At 43.0% G+C, this 19470-nt stretch overlaps 1 protein-coding gene across 1 annotated transcript; it reads left to right on the forward strand.

Annotated features, from left to right (window-relative positions):
* Positions 1-7164: 7164 nt before the first annotated feature.
* Positions 7165-18500, forward strand: LOC111980285 (GTPase IMAP family member 8-like). The gene is made up of 3 exons (XM_024010998.2): positions 7165-8667; positions 9030-9614; positions 16396-18500. Exons 1-3 carry the CDS (start codon positions 7869-7871, stop codon positions 16470-16472), a joined length of 1461 nt encoding a protein of 486 aa, XP_023866766.1. The 5' UTR covers positions 7165-7868; the 3' UTR covers positions 16473-18500.
* The last annotated feature ends 970 nt before the right edge of the window (positions 18501-19470 follow it).

Genomic DNA, 19470 nt, shown 5'->3' on the forward strand with positions numbered 1-19470 from the left:
CATGGGCACCCCTACAATTAACACATACCACTACCTTCCCCAATGCTACACATTCCTTTGTCTCATGCCCTTCTGCACACTTCTCACATCTACAAACCTCCCTCCTACACACTGCTGCCACATGCCCATGAGCTTGACACCTGTAACAGTGTAATGTATTCGGCACAAAATCTCATACACGATAACCTAATATCACTTTGTACGGCAAAGACTCAACATCAAAACTCAAAAGAACAAACAATGGCTCTTCTGTTTCACCACTCACGCCACCCTGTCTGTGTCGCACAAAATTACAAGCATCACAAACACTGTGAATATTCCCCTTCAGTTGGTCAACTTTTACATTTACTGCTACCCCAGTAATTACTCCTTTCAACGGCACCCTTTTCTTGAGAGCAAAACAATTCACGTTTCTTGCGATCATTCGTTTACCGTGGAGCGCCTTTAGCCTCTGACCAGCAGAAACACAAACAATTATCACAAGACCACAAGACCCTCAGCGATTCCACAACACCAAACTCTGTTTTCACCCACCCTGAAAGCACACACTTCCGGGTCTGCTTCTTCTTTAAGTTTTTATTGACGGTTTGCAACCAACTGACAGGTGCATACATTGCCACATACAGTACTGGAGTGTGAGGCCAGTCACAACTTTTCTATAGCGCTATATTCTCTTAATAACTAACCCTTCATTTCGAATAAAATTATTTCCTACAAACCTCACTACTCCCACCACCCCCACCCAAAATACCACCCAATCCCCATCCAACCTATCTGACCGAGTCAAACAACCTCTCCCTTTCTACATCATACATTTCCCAAAATAATAATACATGCTCAACTGTTTCCTCTACCATACAGCCATTACAGACTCCGCTACCATGTTTCCCTATCAATTTCAAAGAGGACTTAAATCCTGTATGCCCTTATCTCATCCTACACAACATAACGTCCTCCCTTCTATTCCCATTACATGACACTATTTCCTCCCAAATCCCCTCAAGATTTTCTCAGCAATTCACTTATGCTTGGCTCTTCAACACCATTACTTCTTAAATATGATAACAATCTCTTCCTTTCCCTCCCATATTGCTGGAACTGAATAACACGTTCCACTGTCTCCATCTCCTCCTGACAGTGATCACTACCAATTTGAATGTACTGTTGAGCCGTGCGTGTCCCAGTCTCAGCCTTGTGATTACACTTTCCTCCCTTCTTTCTCGACCTAAGGACCTCCCTGCCCCCACCTTTTCCTGGGTCTTCTACAGGTGTCTTCCCTTCCCCTCCCTGTTCCACAACTCTTGCCATTTGTTTTTAACCACTCTTTTTATTAACCCCTTGGCTTCTGCTTTACTGATTGAGAATTCCATTTCAACACTAGGATGTTGGAGAGCCTGCTTGGCAAGAATATCCACCTACTCATTCCCCTTTACTCCCACATGAGCTGGTACCCAGACGAACCTCACAAATGCCCCCATCTCTCTCACCCTAAACAGGCACTGCAAAATCTCATACAACACAGCGTGTCTGCTCCGTGACACAAATTAATTTAAGCTATCATAAAGGCAAAGAGTGGCTACTTAGAAGAATCTCAAATAAAAAATATTTGTTTAAACACTTTTTTGGTTACCACATGATTCCATATGTGTTATTTCATAGTTTTGATGTCTTCACTGTTATTCTACAATGTAGAAAATAGTGAAAATAAAGAAAAACCCTTGAATGAGTACTGTAGGTGTGTCCAAACGTTTGGCTGGTACTGTATATATTTGTGACTACTTGACTACTTCAAGAGGCGAAACGAGGGCAAAAAAATCTGTCTTCTCCAGCAGGTGGCGATGTTTTGTTTATTTCGCTCACCAAGCAAGGCGTTTTTGTATGGAAGTCAATGAGAGTGTCGAATTTGTTCAACATAAATGTAATAGTTTGAGGTTTATTTGATCTAATATACGTTTCGTAATGCATAGGTTGTTACGAGTGTAGGACATGTGACATCCTGGCAACTTTGAGAGAAAACACTTTATATCGGCTATGCATTTCATGACATGAAGCTAGTAGCCTTGCATCTCTCTCCAGGCGGTTGATGTCAACATCCAATATTTAAAAAAGTATTGCAATAACGAGATGTATCCACCAATACAAAGAGAGGAATGGGCGGGAGCTTGACAGCCAGCCGTTCTGTGGACAACGAATCCAATTGTTAGAGTGGAAACATAGGTATCTCGTCATTATATTTCCTTCCGTAGGGAGTTGTAGCAGTTTTGCTTCTGTCCCTCTCCTCGCCCCAACCTGGGCTTGAACCGGGGACTCTGCACACATCCACGACAGTTAGCCTCAAAGCATTGTTGCCTATCACTCCACAAAAGTCCCGATCATTGCAGAGCAAGGGAAACTACTTCAAACGCTACTAGCGCACACCGCTAACTAGCTAGCCATTTCCTATCGATTACAAAAGCAATTTCATGAGGCTCGTCATAAAATCCGTCGGGTGATTGGATGAGCCTTCTTGAGTGCGTGAAGTCACGTAGATGCTATACAGAGCCGTCTATTTAAAATAAATAAAATGGAAATGGAAAAAAAGAAATATATATTCTAGCTCATGCCGACATTAAATAAATTAACCCACCAAGGTCAAAAGAGGTTGGTATTATGATGCATTTTTATACCATTATGGGCAATTTTTTGGATAAAGTCTGAGGCATTAGGCTACTATTGTTGTGCATGGTTTTGTCACGAACCGGCTCGAAGCCCGTAACAAAAAGGCAGACAACGTGGAGATAAAGAATAACAAAACGTATTTATTAACTGAAGTAAAGTAAATACAATTAATGGTGTGTGTTTAGTCAGTAATCAGTAGCGTAAGTGAGTAGTCGCGTGTATACATATGATAATGAGGGGTGTTGAAAGGTGCCAACGCCAACAAGCCAAATATAGCCACAAAAAAAATGCCACACCCAAAATCTGTCTGTGTCTGCATGGAGAGAGTCTCCCCAATGAATGGGGAAGAGGTGCATTTATCCTGGGATACACCCGAGCCCAGGTGTGTCCCATTTCGCTGACGACCCTCCCGGCTCCGCCCACCGACATCCTATTAAGGAAAACAAGAGCAAAGAGAAAGAATTCGGCAGACAGAGTGGGAGGGTCGTCACAGTTTGTCTAACATCAAAGAAAAAGGGAAATAGCTGCTGTGAAAAAGGGGTAATACTTTCTGTATTAATAGTACCGTTTTTTGCTTATGTTTGGGTTCCCTGTGATGCCAACCAGAAATGTGGGATAGTGTGAGATAAAGCTATGGTACCCTAATCTTTGACATTTTGTAATGATGATTTATTTTTATTTATTATTATTTAAAGTCAAGGGGTGTTGTGCTTGTTTTGGCCTACAGAGGTAGCCGCTCGCTCTAGTGCAAGGGGGGTCAAAGTACAGCCGCCGGCCGTATTTGGCCCGCTGGGCACTTCAATCCGGCCCGCGAGACATTTTTTAAATGTATTAAAGATTATTATACTTGAGTTACGATTTTTGGCCTAAAATTACTCATTCCATGATAAACAAACAACCTCCAATGGCGCTGATTCAGAATGCGCTCAGTCATCATAGCCACTTCATTACTTGACGACTTTTGACTTGAAAAATGAGTAATGCGAAAATGAGAAAAGTGGACTCTGAATGTTGTGTGTTTAAAGAAGAATTGAGAGCAAAACACTTTTTTACTAATATTGGACATAAGGCTGATATGCCAAGAAAGTGTTGCCGTTTTTAAGGAATATAATCTCAATCATCATTTTTCAAGCAAGCATGAGATGTAGCTCCAAACACACCAAGACAGTCGTGAAGAGGGCACGACAAAACCTTTTCCCCCTCAGGAGACTGAAAAGATTTGGCATGGGTCCTCAGATCCTCAAAAAGTTCTACAGCTGCACCATCGAGAGCATCCTGACCGTTTGCATCACCACCTGGTATGGCAACTGCTTGGCATCTGACCATAAGGCGCTCAAGATGGTAGTGCGTATGGCACAGTACATCACTGGGGCCAAGCTTCCTGCCATCCAGGACCTATATAATAGGCGGTGTCAGAGGAAAGCCCATAAAATCATCAGAGACTCCAGTCACCCAAGTCAGACTGTTTTCTCTGCTACCGCACAGCAAGCGGTACCGGAGCGCCAAGTCTAGGACCAAAAGGCTCCTTAATAACAGCTTCTACCCACAAGCCATAAGACTGCTGAACAATTAATCAAATGGCCACCAGACTATTTACATTGACACCCCCTTTTGTTTTGTACACAGCTGCTACTCGCTGTTTATTACCTATGCATAGTCACTTCACCCCTACCTACAGTACATGCACAAATTACCTCAACTAACCTGTACCCCCGCACACTGACTCAGGACCGGTACCCCTGTTTATAGTCTCGCTATTGTTATTTTATTGTGTTACTTTTTACTTTAGTTTATTTGGTAAATATTTTCTTAACTCTTCTTGAACTGCACTGTGGTTTAAGAGCTTGTAATAGCATTTGACTTTCAATGATCCGCCATCTCTAATGAACCATTGAAAGTGACAACAGAAAAGTACAAAGATCTTTTATAGCCAAGATACACCCTTCTCAACTTACATGACAAACCACAGATCTTAGGAACAGTTCACAAAGGGACTTTATAATTGAGAAAGGAGTATCCCTTAGCCAGATAACATTCGCTATAAATTATCGTTCAGTTTGGTCCCTAAAACGAGGTTCTAATCCCGTTCCTGGTACTTCATAGCACAAAAACACCATCTCATCCAATGGCATAAATCAATTGTCAACTCTAGATACTACCATCTCAAGTAAACCCCTTCTTGACCCCTCTCCTGGACAAACTCACTGAGGGGAGTGAGCCTCTAGGTCATACACTATCCCAGCATAAATAAGTGCAACATCAGAGAGGACATACAATGGTTCCAGACACTGCCCTACACCTCCCCCCAATGCGAAAGGAGGGAGTGARTTGCGCACAGACATTGTGGAGACAAGTAATTCGAAAAAATACATAATCAATATTTAAAAGAAAATAAATAATCAAATCCCTTCAATGTCGAGTACCTTAGCTTATATGTAAGCTTTCTCCCTTCGGAAACTAAGTTTACAACCTTTATTCTACAAGACAGACTTGCACATGTTTAATCACACAGAATAATACATTGTTGAGGAAAATAAAAAATAAAAAACAGAACATAGAAATGCTCCCTAAGTTACAGGAGAACCAGTGTTTAAACACAGGCCTCATCACAACAGAAAGGACAGTCATCCCTCTGAGTCCTCATGCTCAGAATTGGGGTACTCACCATCAGAGATGTAGTCAGGATTAGAGCAAAGGTCAGGGAAATCATTCATTTTCCAAATCATAATTAAAAACCCAACTAATTATCCAACCAAAATGTAGAATGACATTGATCAATGATTCAAATTGGTCCTATCACAAAGTAAAAACTCTATTTAATACACATCGACATTGGCAGAATGTACATTTATAATAACATCCAGTATAATTATCCCATTACATTCACTCAATTAGTATTTGGTAGCATTGCCTTTAAATTGTTTAACTTGGGTCAAACGTTTCAGGTAGTCTTCCACAAGCTTCCCACAATAAGTTGGGTGAATTTGGCCCATTCCTCCTGACAGAGCTGGTGTAACTGAGTCAGGTTTGTAGGCCTCCTTGCTCGCACACACTTTTTCATTTCTACCCACAAATTTTCTATGGGATTGAGGTCAGGGCTTTGTGATGGCCACTCCAATACCTTGACTTTGTTGTCATTATGCCATTTTGCCACGACTTTGGTAGTATGTTTGGGGTCATTGTCCATTTGGAAGACTCATTTGCGACCAAACTTTAACTTCCTGACTGATGTCTTGAGATTGCTTCAATTTATCCACATAATTTTCCATCTCATGATGCCATCTATTTTGTGAAGTGCACCAGTCCCTCCTGCAGCAAAGCACCCCCACAACATGATGCTGCCACCACCGTGCTTCACGGCTGGGATGGTGTTCTTCAGCTTGCAAGCATCCCCTTTTTTCCTCCAAACATAGCGATGGTCGTTATGGCCAAACAGTTCTATTTTTGTTATCAGAACCAGAGGACATTTCTCAAAAAGTACGATCTTTGTCCCCATGTGCAGTTGCAAAACATAGTCTGGCTTTTTTATGGCGGTTTTGGAGCAGTGGCTTCTTCCTTGCTGAGCGTTTTTCAGGTTATGTCGATATAGAACTTGTTTTTACTGTGGATATAGATACTTTTGTACCTGTTTTCCGTCCAGCGATGGCTTCACAGGAGGTCGCTTGCTGTTGTTCTGGGATTGATTTGCACTTTTGCACCAAAGTACGTTCATCTCTAGGAGACAGAACGTGTATCCTTCCTGAGCGGTATGACGGCTGCGTGGTCCCATGGTGTTTATACTTGCGTACTATTGTTTGTACAGATGAACGTGGTACCTTCAGGCGTTTGGAAATTGCTCCCAAGGATGAACCAGACTTGTGGAGGTCTAAAAAAAAAAAAGAATCTGAGGTCTTGGCTGATTTCTTTTGATTTTCTCATGATGTCAAGCAAATTTGCACTGAGTTGAAATTTAGGCCTTGAAATACATCCACAGGTACACCTCCAATTGACTCAAATTATGTCATTTAGCCTATCAGAAACTTCTAAAGCCATGACATAATTTTCTGGAATTTTCCAAGCTGTTCAAAAGCCCAGTCAATTTAGTGTATGTGAACTTCTGACCCACTGGAATTGTGATGCAGTGAATTATAAGTMAAATAATTTGTCTGTAAACATTTGTTGGAGACAAATCTACAAAGTAGATGTCCTAACCGACTTGCCAAGACTATAGTTTGTTAACAAGAAATTTGTGGAGTGGTTGAAAAACGAGTTTTAATGACTCAACCCTAAGTGTATGTAAACTTCAACTGTACATAACCACACATTTCTGGTCTGCATTTCAAATGTTGTCTTTTTTGTAAATACCCTATTTCAATATGATCATCATCTCTCTCCCTCCTCCCTCATATTCTCCCTCTCTCACAATTGTTCCTCCAATGTCTGTATTATAAATAAAGTGCAGCATTGGGGGCATTCTTCCCACAGCTGTAACCACGGTAACTTCTCTCCAGCGCTGCTCCCTACTTTGTCTCTGTCTGCAGCAGTATGTTGTGCTAGGTGTAGGAGAAGCTCCCTTGTTTGCTTCACCTCAATATGACCAGTCATTCCCCCGAAGCTGCATGGCGTTGACTTCCTGTCTGCACAATCTTCGCTCTTGAGAAGATAAATAAAAGAAGAGAAAAAACGTAGTTCCAGGGAAGGGGGTGCAAGACAGAAAGACCCACAGAGAGAAAGGGAGAAAGAAAAGGGGAGGAAGAGAGAGAAGGAGAGACAAAGAGAGAATGGGGAAACAGTGAGAGAGAGCGAGAGAGAGAGTGGGGTGGGATAGAGTGAAATGTTCTGCGATTGAATGAGAGTGAGAATGAGATGGGGAGAGACTAGAAGAGGAAACCTTTTTGACTGCCAGCATTTTGTGGACCGGTCAGGATACACCATATGACAGACTACTGGTATCCTTTGAAGGAGCAGGAGGGAAAAAGCGTGGAGGGGTGAGAAAGAAAACAAGAGGCTAGAGACAAAATGGCTACATTCTCCACTGGCTCTGAATTTGGTACCGGTAGGTGAGTTTAGTTCTGTAGCTCTGCTCCTCGCTACAGATATTAATCTGCACTCTTCCATGGAAAATCCCAACAGGAGCTACTGTCAGTTATAGCTCTCTCTTCTCTGGCCATCTGACAGCATAGACATTAAAACAGGAAATTATCTTTTGCTCTCTGCCTTGGAGTGCTCAAATGGAGAGTCCAAACATCTGCCAGTCGTTGTCGTCTCCGGCAGTTGAACCCTTCTGTCATCTCCCGGAGCGTAGGCTTCTGTTGCTGGGGGGACCAGGAGCTGGGAAGAGCACCACAGGGAATGCCATCCTAGGTGAGGAGGTCTTCCAGACTGGGACAGAGACTGTCCACAGCACCGTTGGCCACGGGGAGGTCTGCAGGAGGCGTATCACCGTGGTTGACACCCCAGGCTGGATTATACCCCATGACTCAGCGGATGATACCACCGGGGTCCCGCCAGAGCGGGCTAGCAAGGAGGGACCATGTGTCGGTGCCACCCTCTGTCCCCCAGGACCCCACGCGCTCCTGATGGTGGTACCCGTGTCACAGCCCTTCACAGAGGGCCACAGGAAGGCAGCAGAGAAGCAGCTGGGTCATCTAGGAGGAGGGGCCTGGAGGTCCACCATGGTGCTCTTCACTGGGGTTGACCAGCTACCTGAGGGGACGTTCGTAGAGGAGTTCATTGCAGCTGGGGAGCCCCTTCAGTGGCTGGTGGAGAGGTGTGGTAACAGATACCATGGCCTGGATAGTAACACACAGCAGAGTGGGGATGACAACACGGTGAACACACAAGTTCAGGAGCTGCTGGAGAAGGTAGAGGAGCAGGTTAAGGAAAACCATGGCTGGTATTTTGCAGTAAACGAACTGATTCTGCTAGAGGAAGAGCAGGCAAGGAAGGCGGTGGAAGAGAGGCGGATGAGAGAGGAGCGGGAGGAGAGGGAGAGGCAGAGGCTGCGGATGGTCGGAGGGCCTCCCAGAGGTGACCAGCTCTTATTGCCTTCACTCTTAGAAGAAAGCGTTTCAAAAGGGTTCTCCAGCTGTCCCCATGGGAGAACCATTTGAAGAACCCTTTTGGATTCCATGTACAACCCTCTGTGGAAAGGTTTCTACATGGAACCCCTAAAAGGTTCTACCTGGGACCTAAAAGGGTTTTTAACAACAGTTAATTTAATAACACCGGTTAACGTTGTTACAGGGTTCTGCCATGGGGACACCTGAAGAACCTTTTTAAATATAACCTGCTTTTCTAAGAGTTTTGTATACTTGGCCTAATAGTTCATAAAGGTTTGAATAAATAACATACACGTTATAAAGCTTTCTATCTCTCCCTGTCTATCACAGAGCTGAGGGTCCTCTTGCTGGGCTGGAAAGGAGTGGGAAAAAGTTCTGTAGGGAACACCATCCTGGGCCGTCGGGACTTTGAGTCGGGGACAGAGACCGAGCAGAGCCTTAGGAGGCAGGCCGAGGTGGCCGGACGCAGGGTCACCATTGTTGACACCCCCGGCTGGGACTGGTTCTCCATAAGACGCACCCCGAAACACGTCAGACAGGAGTCAAAGCGAGGGGCCACCCTCCTCCGGCCTGGCCCCCACACCCTTCTCCTGGTGCTGCCCATCATCTCCACCCTCACTTCACGCAAGAGGCGGACCCTGGAGGCCCACCTGGAGGGCCTGTTTGGTGATAGGGCGTGTCTCCACACCATGGTGCTGTTCAGCTGCGGGGATTGGCTGGGCCGAACGCCCGTCGAGGAGCACATTCAAAGGGGAGGTCGGGAGCTCCACAGGTTGTTGGAATACTGTGGGAACTATTATCACGTGGTGGACAGCAAGTTGCCGGGGAAGGACACAAGGAACATCTCAGATCTGCTGGACAAAATAGAGGAAATGATCAGAGAGAACGGTGATGAGGCCTTCTTGCCAATACAGAGTGAGTATACGGTAGATGATACTGACCCGCTATCTTCTTTCCCTGCTGTCATTAATTCACTTCTGGATGAAATTCATGTACACTACCGTTCAAAAGTTTGGGGTCGCTTAGAAATGTCCATATTTTTGAAAGAAAAGCAATCGAACCCACAAAATGCTGATGCTCCAGACACTCAACTAGTCTAAAGAAGGCCAGTTTTATTGCTTCTTTAATCAGAACAACAGTTTTCCGCTGTGCTAACATAATTACAAAAGGGTTTTCTCATGATCAATTGGCCTTTTAAAATGATCAACTTGGATTAGCTAACACAATGTGCCACACATGAGTGATGGTTGCTGATAGTAGGCCTATGTACGCCTATGTAGATATTCCATAAAAAATCTGCCGTTACCAGCTACAATAGTCAGTAACAACATTAACAATGTCTAAACTGTATTTCTGATCTATTTGATGTTATTTTAATGGACACAAAATGTGCTTATCTTTCAAAAATAAGGACATTTCTAAGTGACCCCAAACTTTTGAGCAGTAGTGTATGTTGTTATGATTGTTTTTGTCAAGCATTTTTTTGTTATACAGTGCATTCGGAAAGCTTTCAGGCCGCTTTACGTTTTCCACATTTTGTAACGTTACGGCCTTATTCTAAAATGGATTCAATAGTTTTTTTCCTTCATCAATCTACACACAATACCCCATAATGACAAAGCAAATACAGGTTTTAGAAATGTTTGCAAATGTGTAAAACAAAAAAACTGAAATATCACATTTACATAAGTATTCAGACCCTTTACTGAGTGCTTTGTTGAAGCACCTTTGGCAGTGATTACAGCCTCAAGTATTCTTGGGTGTGGCACTACAAGCTTGGCACACCTGTATTTGGAGAGTTTCTCCCATTTTTCTCTGCAGATCCTCTCAAGCTCTGTCAGGTTGGATAGGGAGCGTCGCTGCACAGCTATTTTCAGGTCTCTCCAGAGATGTTCGATCGGGTTAAATTCCGGGCTCTGGCTGAGCCACTCAAGGAAAATCAGACTTGTCCCGAAGCCATTCCTGCGTTGTCTTGGTTGTGTGCTTAGGGTCGTTGTCCTGTTGTTAGGTGAAACTTCACCCCAGTCTGAAGTCCTGAGTGCTCTGGAGCAGGTTTTCATCAAGAATCTTTATGTACTATGCTCCGTTCATCTTTGCCTCGATCCTGACTAGTCTCCCCGTCCCTGCTGCTGAAAAACATCCCTACAGCATGGTGCTGCCACCACCATGCTTCACCGTAGGGATGGTGCCAGGTTTCCTCCAGACGTGATGCTTGGTATTCAGGCCAAAGAGTTCAATCTTGGTTTCATCAGACCAGAGACTGAGAGGCCTTTTACTGAAAAGGCCTGATTGGTGGAGTGCTGCACAGACGGTTGTCCTTCTGGAAGGTTCTCCCATCTTCACAGAGGAACTCTGGAGCTCTGACAGAGTGACTATCGGATTCTTGGTCCCTTCCCTGACCAAGGCCTCCCCCCACCCGATTGCTCAGTTTGGCCGGGTGGCCAGTTCTAGGAAGAGTCTTGGTGGTTCCAAACTTCTTCCATTTTAGAAAGATGGAGGCCACTGTGTTCTTGGAGATCTTCAATTCTGCAGAAATGTTTTGGTACCTTTACCCAGATCTGTGCCTTGACACAATCCTGTCTCGGAGCTCTATGGACAATTCTTTTGACCTCATGACTTGTTTTTTGCTCTGACATGCACTGTCAATTGCGGGACCTTTATATGGACAGGTGTGTGCCTTTCCAAATCATGTCCAATCAATTGAATTTACCACAGGTGGACTCCAATCAAGTTGTAAAAACATCTCAAGGATTATCATAGGAAACAGGATGCACCTGAGCTCAATTTCGAGTCTCAGAGCAAAGGGTCTGAATACTTACGTGATTAATATATACACACATATTTGCAGAAATTGCTAAAAACCTGTTTTTGCTGTGTCATTATGGGGTATTCAAATCAAGTCAAATAAAATGTTATTGGTCACATACACATATTTAGCAGATGTTATTGCAGGTGTAGTGAAATGCTTGTGTTCCCTGCTCCAACAGTGCAGTAGTGTCTAACAGTACAGTATTATCTAAAAACGATTCAGTACAATAGACACAAATCTAAAAGTAAAAGAATGGAATTAATATATAAATATTAGATTGAGCAATTTCGGAGTGACATTGACTAAAATACAGTAGAATAGTATTCAGTACATACATGAGATGATCACGTTTCAGGTAAGACCCAGATGCAGACAATTTCGAAGTAACAACAGTTTATTAATCCAACAGGGGCAGGAAAAGACAGGTCAAGGGCAGGCGTGGGTCAGTAATCCAGATAGGTGGGGCAAAGGTACAGGACGGCAGGCAGGCCCAGAGTCAGGGCAGGCAGGAAAGGTCAAAACCGGGAAAACTAGAATACAGGATAAATCGAGATACAGGAACAGATCGAAAAATGGCTGGTAGGCTTGACCAAACAAAACGAACTGGCAACTAACAAACAGAGAACACAGGTATAAATACACAGGGGATAATGGGGAAGATGGGCGACACCTGGAGGGGGTGGAGACAATCACAAAGACAGGTGAAACAGATTAGGGTGTGACAGATGAGTAAAGCAGTATGTGAACATTATTTAAACATGATTAAAGTGGCCAGTGATTCCAAGCCTATGTATAGAGGGCAGCAGCCTCTAAGGTGCAGGGTTGCATAACCGGGTGAGAGCCGGCTAGCAATGGCTATTTAACAGTCTGATGGCCTTAAAATAGAAGCTGTTTTTCAGTTTCTCTGTCCCAGCTTTGATGCACCTGTCCTGACCTTGCCTTCTGGATGATAGCGGGGTTAACAGGCCGTGGCTTGGGTGGTTGATGTCCTTGATGATCTTTTTGGCCTTCCTGTGACATCGGGTGCTGTAGGTGTCCTGGAGGGCAGGTAGTTTGCCCCCTCTGGAGAGCCCTGCGGTTTCGAACGGTGCAGTTGCCGTAACAGGCGGTGATACATCCCAAAATGATGGTTTGTGAGGGTTTTAGGAGCCAAGACAAATTTCTTCAGCCTCCTGAGGTTGAAGAGGCACTGTTGCGCCTTCTTCACCACACTGTCTGTGGGGTGGACCATTTTAGACCGTCAGTGATGTGTACGCCAAGGAACTTGAGGCTTTCCCCCTTCTCCACTGCGGTCCCGTCGATGTGGATAGGGGGGTGCTCCCTCTGCTGTTTCCTGATGTCCACGATCATCTAATTTGTTTTGTTGACGTTGAGTGAGAGGTTCTTTTTCTGGCACCACTCTCCCAGGGCCCTCACCTCCTCCCTTTAGGCTGTGTCGTCATTGTTGGTTATCAGGCCTACTACTGTTGTGTCATCTGCAAACTTGATGATTGAGTTGGAGGCGTGAGTAGCCACGCAGTCATGGGTAAACAGGGAGTACAGGAGGGGGATGAGCACGCACCCATGTGGGGCCCCTGTGTTGAGGATCAGCAAAGTGGAGGTGTTGTTTCCTACCTTCACCACCTGAGGGTCATCTGACAGGAAGTCCAGGACCCAGTTGCACAGGGCGGGGTTTCAGACCCAGGGCCCCAAGCTTAATGATGAGCTTGGATGGTACTATGCTGTTCATTGACTATATTCTGAGCTATAGTCAATGAACAGCATTCTTACCTAGGTATTCCTCTTGTCCAGATGGGATAGGGCAGTGAGCAGTGCGATGGCATCGTCTGTGGATCTATTGGGGTGGTAAGCAAATTGAAGTGGGTCTAGGGTGTCAGGTAAGGTAGAGGTGATTTGATCCTTGACTAGCCTCTCAAAGCACTTCATGATTACAGAATTTAGTCATTTTGTTCAGTTCCCTTTGCTTTCTTGGGTACAGGAACAATGGTGGACATGTTGAAGCAAGTGGGGACAGCAGACTGGGACAGGAATATGTCCGTAAATACTCCAGCCAGCTGGTCTGTGCATGCTATGAGGACGCTGCTAGGGATGACGTCTGTGCCGGCAGCCTTGCGAGGGTAAACACGCTTAAATGTCTTAGTCACGTCAGCCACGGAGAAGGAGAGCCCACAGTCCTTGGTAGCGGGCCACGTCGGTGGCACTGTGTTGTCCTCAAAGCGGAAGAAAGTGTTTAGACTTCGGTGTCCGCGACGTGGCTTGTTTTCCCTTTGTTGTCCGTGATTGTCTGTAGACCATGCACCTACGTCTTGTGTCTGAGCCATTGAATTGGGACGCCACTTTGTCTCTGTACTGATGTTTTGCCTGTTTGATTGCCTTACTGAGGGAATAACTACACTATTTGTATTCGGCCGTATTCCCAGTCAACTTGCCATGGTTAAATGCTGTGGTTTGCGCTTTCATTTTTGTGCGAATGCTACCATCTGGTTTGGGTAGGTTTTTATTAGTCACAGTGGGTAAAACATCTCCTGTACACTTCCTGATGAACTCAGTCACCTTATCCGTGTATTCGTCGATGTTATTCTCAGAGGCTACCCAGAACATGTCCCAGTCTGACTGATCAAAACAATCTTGAAGCATGGATTCCGATTGGTCAGACCAGCATTGAATAGACCTTAGCACGGGTACCTCCTGTTTGAGTTTCTGCCTATAGGAAGGTAGAAGAAAAATGGAGTCGTGATCAGATGTGCCTAAGGGAGGGCGGGGAAGCGCCTTTTAGGCATTTCGAAAAGGTGAGTAGCAGTGGTCCAATGTTTTGGTCCAATGTACTACAGTGGTCCAATGTACTACCTTCAATGTGTTGCTAGAACTTCGTTATCATTTTCCTCAAATTTGCTTTGCTAAAATCTCCAGCTACAATAAATGCGGCCTAAGGATATGTGGTTTCCAGTTTGCATAAAATGCAGTGTAGTTCTTTGAGGGCCGTTGTGGTATCGGCTTGAGGAGGAACATACACGGCTGTGACTCCCAAGAGAATTCCCTTGGGAGTGTCAGGACCCGGTGCGAGAAACAGTCACTAATAATGGGCAGAACCCAGAAGATGAGGCAGACACAGCAGTACTAGAGATGGTGGTTTAATAAAAAATAGATATCTTCCAAAATACAAAGAAAATCCACAAAGTGGTAAAAACAGCAAGGGAAAAAACAAACCTCAAAAGACCAATCCAAAAATACACGAGAACAAAACCAGAGAACCTCTGGAAAATCCAACAAGAGAAAAATGATCACAAAGGCTGGGGCTGGGTGCTAACATACAAACACTGAGCAAGGAACTGAGGAACACACAGGGTTTAAATACTAACAAGGGAATGACTTACAGGTGCAAACAATAATTAGGGCAAGAAAAACAAAAGGTACAAAAAAGGTGCAAGGGGGACATCTAGTGAACAAAACCTGAACAGTCCTGGCCAAAACCTGACAGGGAGGTAATACGGCCGGCATTTGTTTGAGGTATTCTAGGTCGGGTGAACCAAAGTACTTGAGTTTCTGTATGTTATCACAATCGCACCATGAGTGGTTAATCATGAAACATACACCCCCTCCTTTCTTCTTTATTCCTGACTGCGCGATGCACTGAGAACCCAGTTGGCTGAATGGACGGGGACAGTATATCCCGAAGGAGACCCTCGCCCTTAGCTCGTGTACTTAATTATCCAGAGACCGAACATTAGCAAGTAATATACTCGGTAGATGGTGTGCACGCCTCCTGAGTCGGACTAGAATTCCACTCCGAATACCTCTTCTCCACTGGCGGGGTGTTTTGGAGCAGCCTCTGGAAAAAGTTAAATTGTCCTGGGGGGTATGAACAAAGGATCCAATTCGTGAAATCGTATTCCTGGTCATAATGCTACCGCCGCTCTGATATCCAAAAGTTATTTCCGGCTGTATGTAATAACACAAAACCTTTTCTGGGCTAATAATGTATGAAATAACACACATAAAAATACTGCGAAGTTGCTTAGGAGCTAGAAGCAGAGCTGCCATATATGTCGACGCCATCTTACTGTGTTTAGATTGCCAAGGATTTTTATTTATTTAATACATTTTAGAATAAGGCTGTAATGTAACAAAATGTGGAAAAAGTCAAGGCGTCTGAAAAACTTTCCGAAAGCACTATATGTAGACACTGCCGGAGGTAATGAATATGAGGTTGAAAAGTGGCATAGTTGCCCTTTAAAATCCTTAAGAGCCTATTGACACACCCATATAAAAAAATCCCATCAAAATCTGTCAGTTTAAGCTAGAAATATCAGGMMTTTTTTGCAAGGGATGTGTCTCAATCCACCGCTTCTGCCTATGTCGGCCTTCCGCATCTGCGGTGGAAGGTAGCCGAGCTACAGCGGTATTTGTCAGACCATGAGACATCCTGGAAATCGGTCTTCTCACATAAACGTCTGTGGCATCCGAACGAGTTTGGCCTAACTATTATGACCACCGTATGGAAGGGGGAGACTCTTGTAAACCCGATGGTGTCCTCTGTTTTTTCTCTACGACCCCCACAAGTGTCACGGGACTCGTCTGAAGGTAACCTGTACAAACAATTGGAAGTATGGAGGTAGTTTTGTGCCAACAAAAATAAAAGGGTAAATATAAGTTGAAAAAACAAACATATTTCCTGAGGTTTCTTAAAAATGACAGACACTTCAAAACCTTATTCCTTATGATTTATTTTTTGCCAGTCTTTTTTGCCATTCATGAATGTGTTATTCAATGTGTTTCTATGGGCTATAGTACTAAAGGCCAAATTCAATATTTTATCAAATTATTTTAACATTCTAAATCCCCCCCCAAGGATAAGTTTTGATAATTGGGATCTTTTGTGTTTGACAGTGGATGAAGAAAGCCCTGAGTCATCTGAGAACAACAGCCCTGAAGAGGACTGTAGCAGAGGATGCCAGCTCCAGTAGTGACAAGGGCACATGCTTACGCACTGTAAGGTGGACACGTTCCCGCACCCCAAGCCAAAACATTCACATTTTAAAGTGACCTGGTGTAGAACTACACTGGAAATGAAATGAAAGAACACATACAATGCCTTCAGAAAGTATTCACACAACTTGACTTTTTTCAATTAAAAAAGTCAAGGGGTGTGAAGATTTTCTGAAGGCATTGTATGTGTATTCAAAGTAGTTGGGTCATTCTTGAATTTCTGTGGCATTTGCAATCATGAAAAACACTTTAAAGGACAAATAATTGTACATCATTCATGTTTTTGTATATATTGAACTGTTTATCAATGATAAAACATAATGCAAGACCTTTATACTGCATGCAATAGTTAGGGCAAGCACATCGACCCAGTATAGAGTTGTAGTGACATAATTTGGGCATTCAGAGATATCTATTATTTTGAATGCTAGAAAGTAGACAAAATTGATTGTACAGTTCAATGAAAACAAACAAACAACGGCTATTAAAAGAAGGAAAATAATGTATATAATAAAAATATATATTTACACCAAAATATATGGGGGATTGGAAATGATGCAGATAATTACATTGATAGAAGCCACACTATCTGCAATATTAAAGCCGATTTCATTACTCATTACAAAGCTATACAAGGTAACAGTGAACATGTTGCCCCCCCACGAATGATGCAGCTTTGGGCCAATTAGTAACAACAATTCAAACAAGGGTAAGACTTTATTTGAAGGTACACATGTTAGCCACTAATTTATTAATTTATCTAATTTATAAGTATGTACTGTATATAAGTAGCTTATAAGGCCTGTATTGTGTTATTAGCCACATATAAGGCTTAATTAAGTGATTTGTTATTCAAACATTATAAGGCATGTAATACTGGCCAATCCTTAATAACCTCATAAGCTATACTAAAGTAATAGTTATTGTTAATAAATAGCAAGTTACACAAGAAACTGTCTCAATGTGGTACTAATGTGACCATATTTTTACTTGCTGTTTATTTTTCCCCCCATTAAAAATCCATTAATGACCTCATTGGACAGGAAGGGGCACACCTCCCTCATATATACCATACAGCTAACATTCAAGTTACATTTTTATGTAAACAATTAGCAACTCAACTTCCAAATATACTTGCATACATGTTGGCTTTATTGCATCACCTGATGTGGTCACCTCAATTGAAATGTAAATGAAGGACAATTACATTGTGTGAGCAAAATGATTCATCATGTCACTTTAGTCAATTATTTTTAAAGTGTTAAAGACTTATCGTAATTTACCTAAAATGTGTCATTGGTGTTACCGTCATTGGTGTTACTGCTCCTACTGGTGGCACAATTCTATCATAATGGTAGAAATGATTTAAAGTCATTAAGCTGCCATAATAGTTGATTTGAAATGGGAAGGTGTACCCAAATACATTTAAATAATTCATATCTAGAGAATGGACGTTTCCAAAATCCCCAAATGCCACAGCAATTCAAGAACGACCCAGTTGTCATTGTTTCCCTCAAGGAGTTATGGTAATTATAAATGCAACTACGCATTATGAATACATTGTCTTAGAAATGCATGTGTGCTGGGCATCCTAAAGATAAAAGGCACTCTTAAAACAATCACATCAATCGAATAATTTTACCCGACTTTGGGTTGTGTCGTCAGAACAATACTTAACTGGACTGTAGTAATGGATGTTCTGTGAGACAGCACTGCCGTGTATTATTGAAATCTAACATTAACTTTTTAGTTGAAACTCTGACACTTCTAATGCTTTACTGAATGTTTTATACAGTAGTGCATTGCAGAACACATACTTAAAAATACATGCACATGATGTTATTTTAATGTTTAATTGCACTGAAATTCATGGAAACAACATGTGGCAAAATATATAAATACTTTTTTGGGGTCTTCCCTGTTTTGCATGTTATTTTGGCATTAATACGTGTTACATATCAGTTTGCAAACAATGTAAAAAATACATATATCATTCGTTAATAAAGCTGCATACACGCATGGTCTCTTTTTTGTTTTCCTGAGGAAGGCAGCTCCAAAATGCAGTTGTTTCAGCCAAGCTCAGTGCTTTCTGTGCTGGTGGGGCGAGCCAGCAGAAAATAGGAGCATTGCGCCGTGATTGGCTCTGTGTTCTGTCACTTATGGGGACAGTAAGTCATCGCCAAGTTGAAGTCCTTGGTAAGGGTAGACATCCAACATTTCAGCCCTTTGGATCCTGCCATAGAGTTATATTACAAGTGCCCTTCCACGAAGGCTCAAGGTCATTGGCCACTGATAAAATGATGTCAAATCACCTTATATGTAGCTTTGATTGGACTGATCATGTCAACGTCTTAGCTAGCAGTCATCATCATGAATCAAGTCGACAATCTACTGGCAAATCATTTTTAATCCTTGTCATACGAAGATAAATAATGAAGAGAAAATATAGGTAAAACGTATCAGTGCTCATCGGCCATAGGACATAAAGATTACACAACAAGTTGGAAATCTCAAATTCAACAATGAGTCGTTTGGAAAGAATCAGTGGCTAACTGCAAGCATTGCAAAGCAACCACTGACGTTAGCCTGCTATTCAATGGAGTGCCCCCCCCCCCGAGTTCCCACCATAAATCCAGAGAATGCCAAGCTTTGATGACAAAATTTGCCCACAAAGGACCGCCGTGGCACCTTCACAAGGTGAGTCCAAAAATGTATTGAATGCTGCAGCATAAATGATGTAATATGCAAGGGAGATACAGTAGGGCAAAAAAGAATTTAGTCAGCCACCAATTGTGCAAGTTCTCCCACTTAAAAAGATAAGAGAGGCCTGTAATTTTCATCATAGGTACACTTCAACTATGACAGACAAAATGAGAAGAAAAAATCCAGAAAATCACATTGTAGGATTTTTTATGAATTTATTTGCAAATTATGGTGGAAAATAAGTATTTGGTCAATAACAAAAGTTTATCTCAA

This window comes from Salvelinus sp. IW2-2015, linkage group LG20 (assembly GCF_002910315.2).
Source record: "Salvelinus sp. IW2-2015 linkage group LG20, ASM291031v2, whole genome shotgun sequence".
NCBI classification, from domain to species: Eukaryota; Metazoa; Chordata; class Actinopteri; order Salmoniformes; family Salmonidae; genus Salvelinus; species Salvelinus sp. IW2-2015.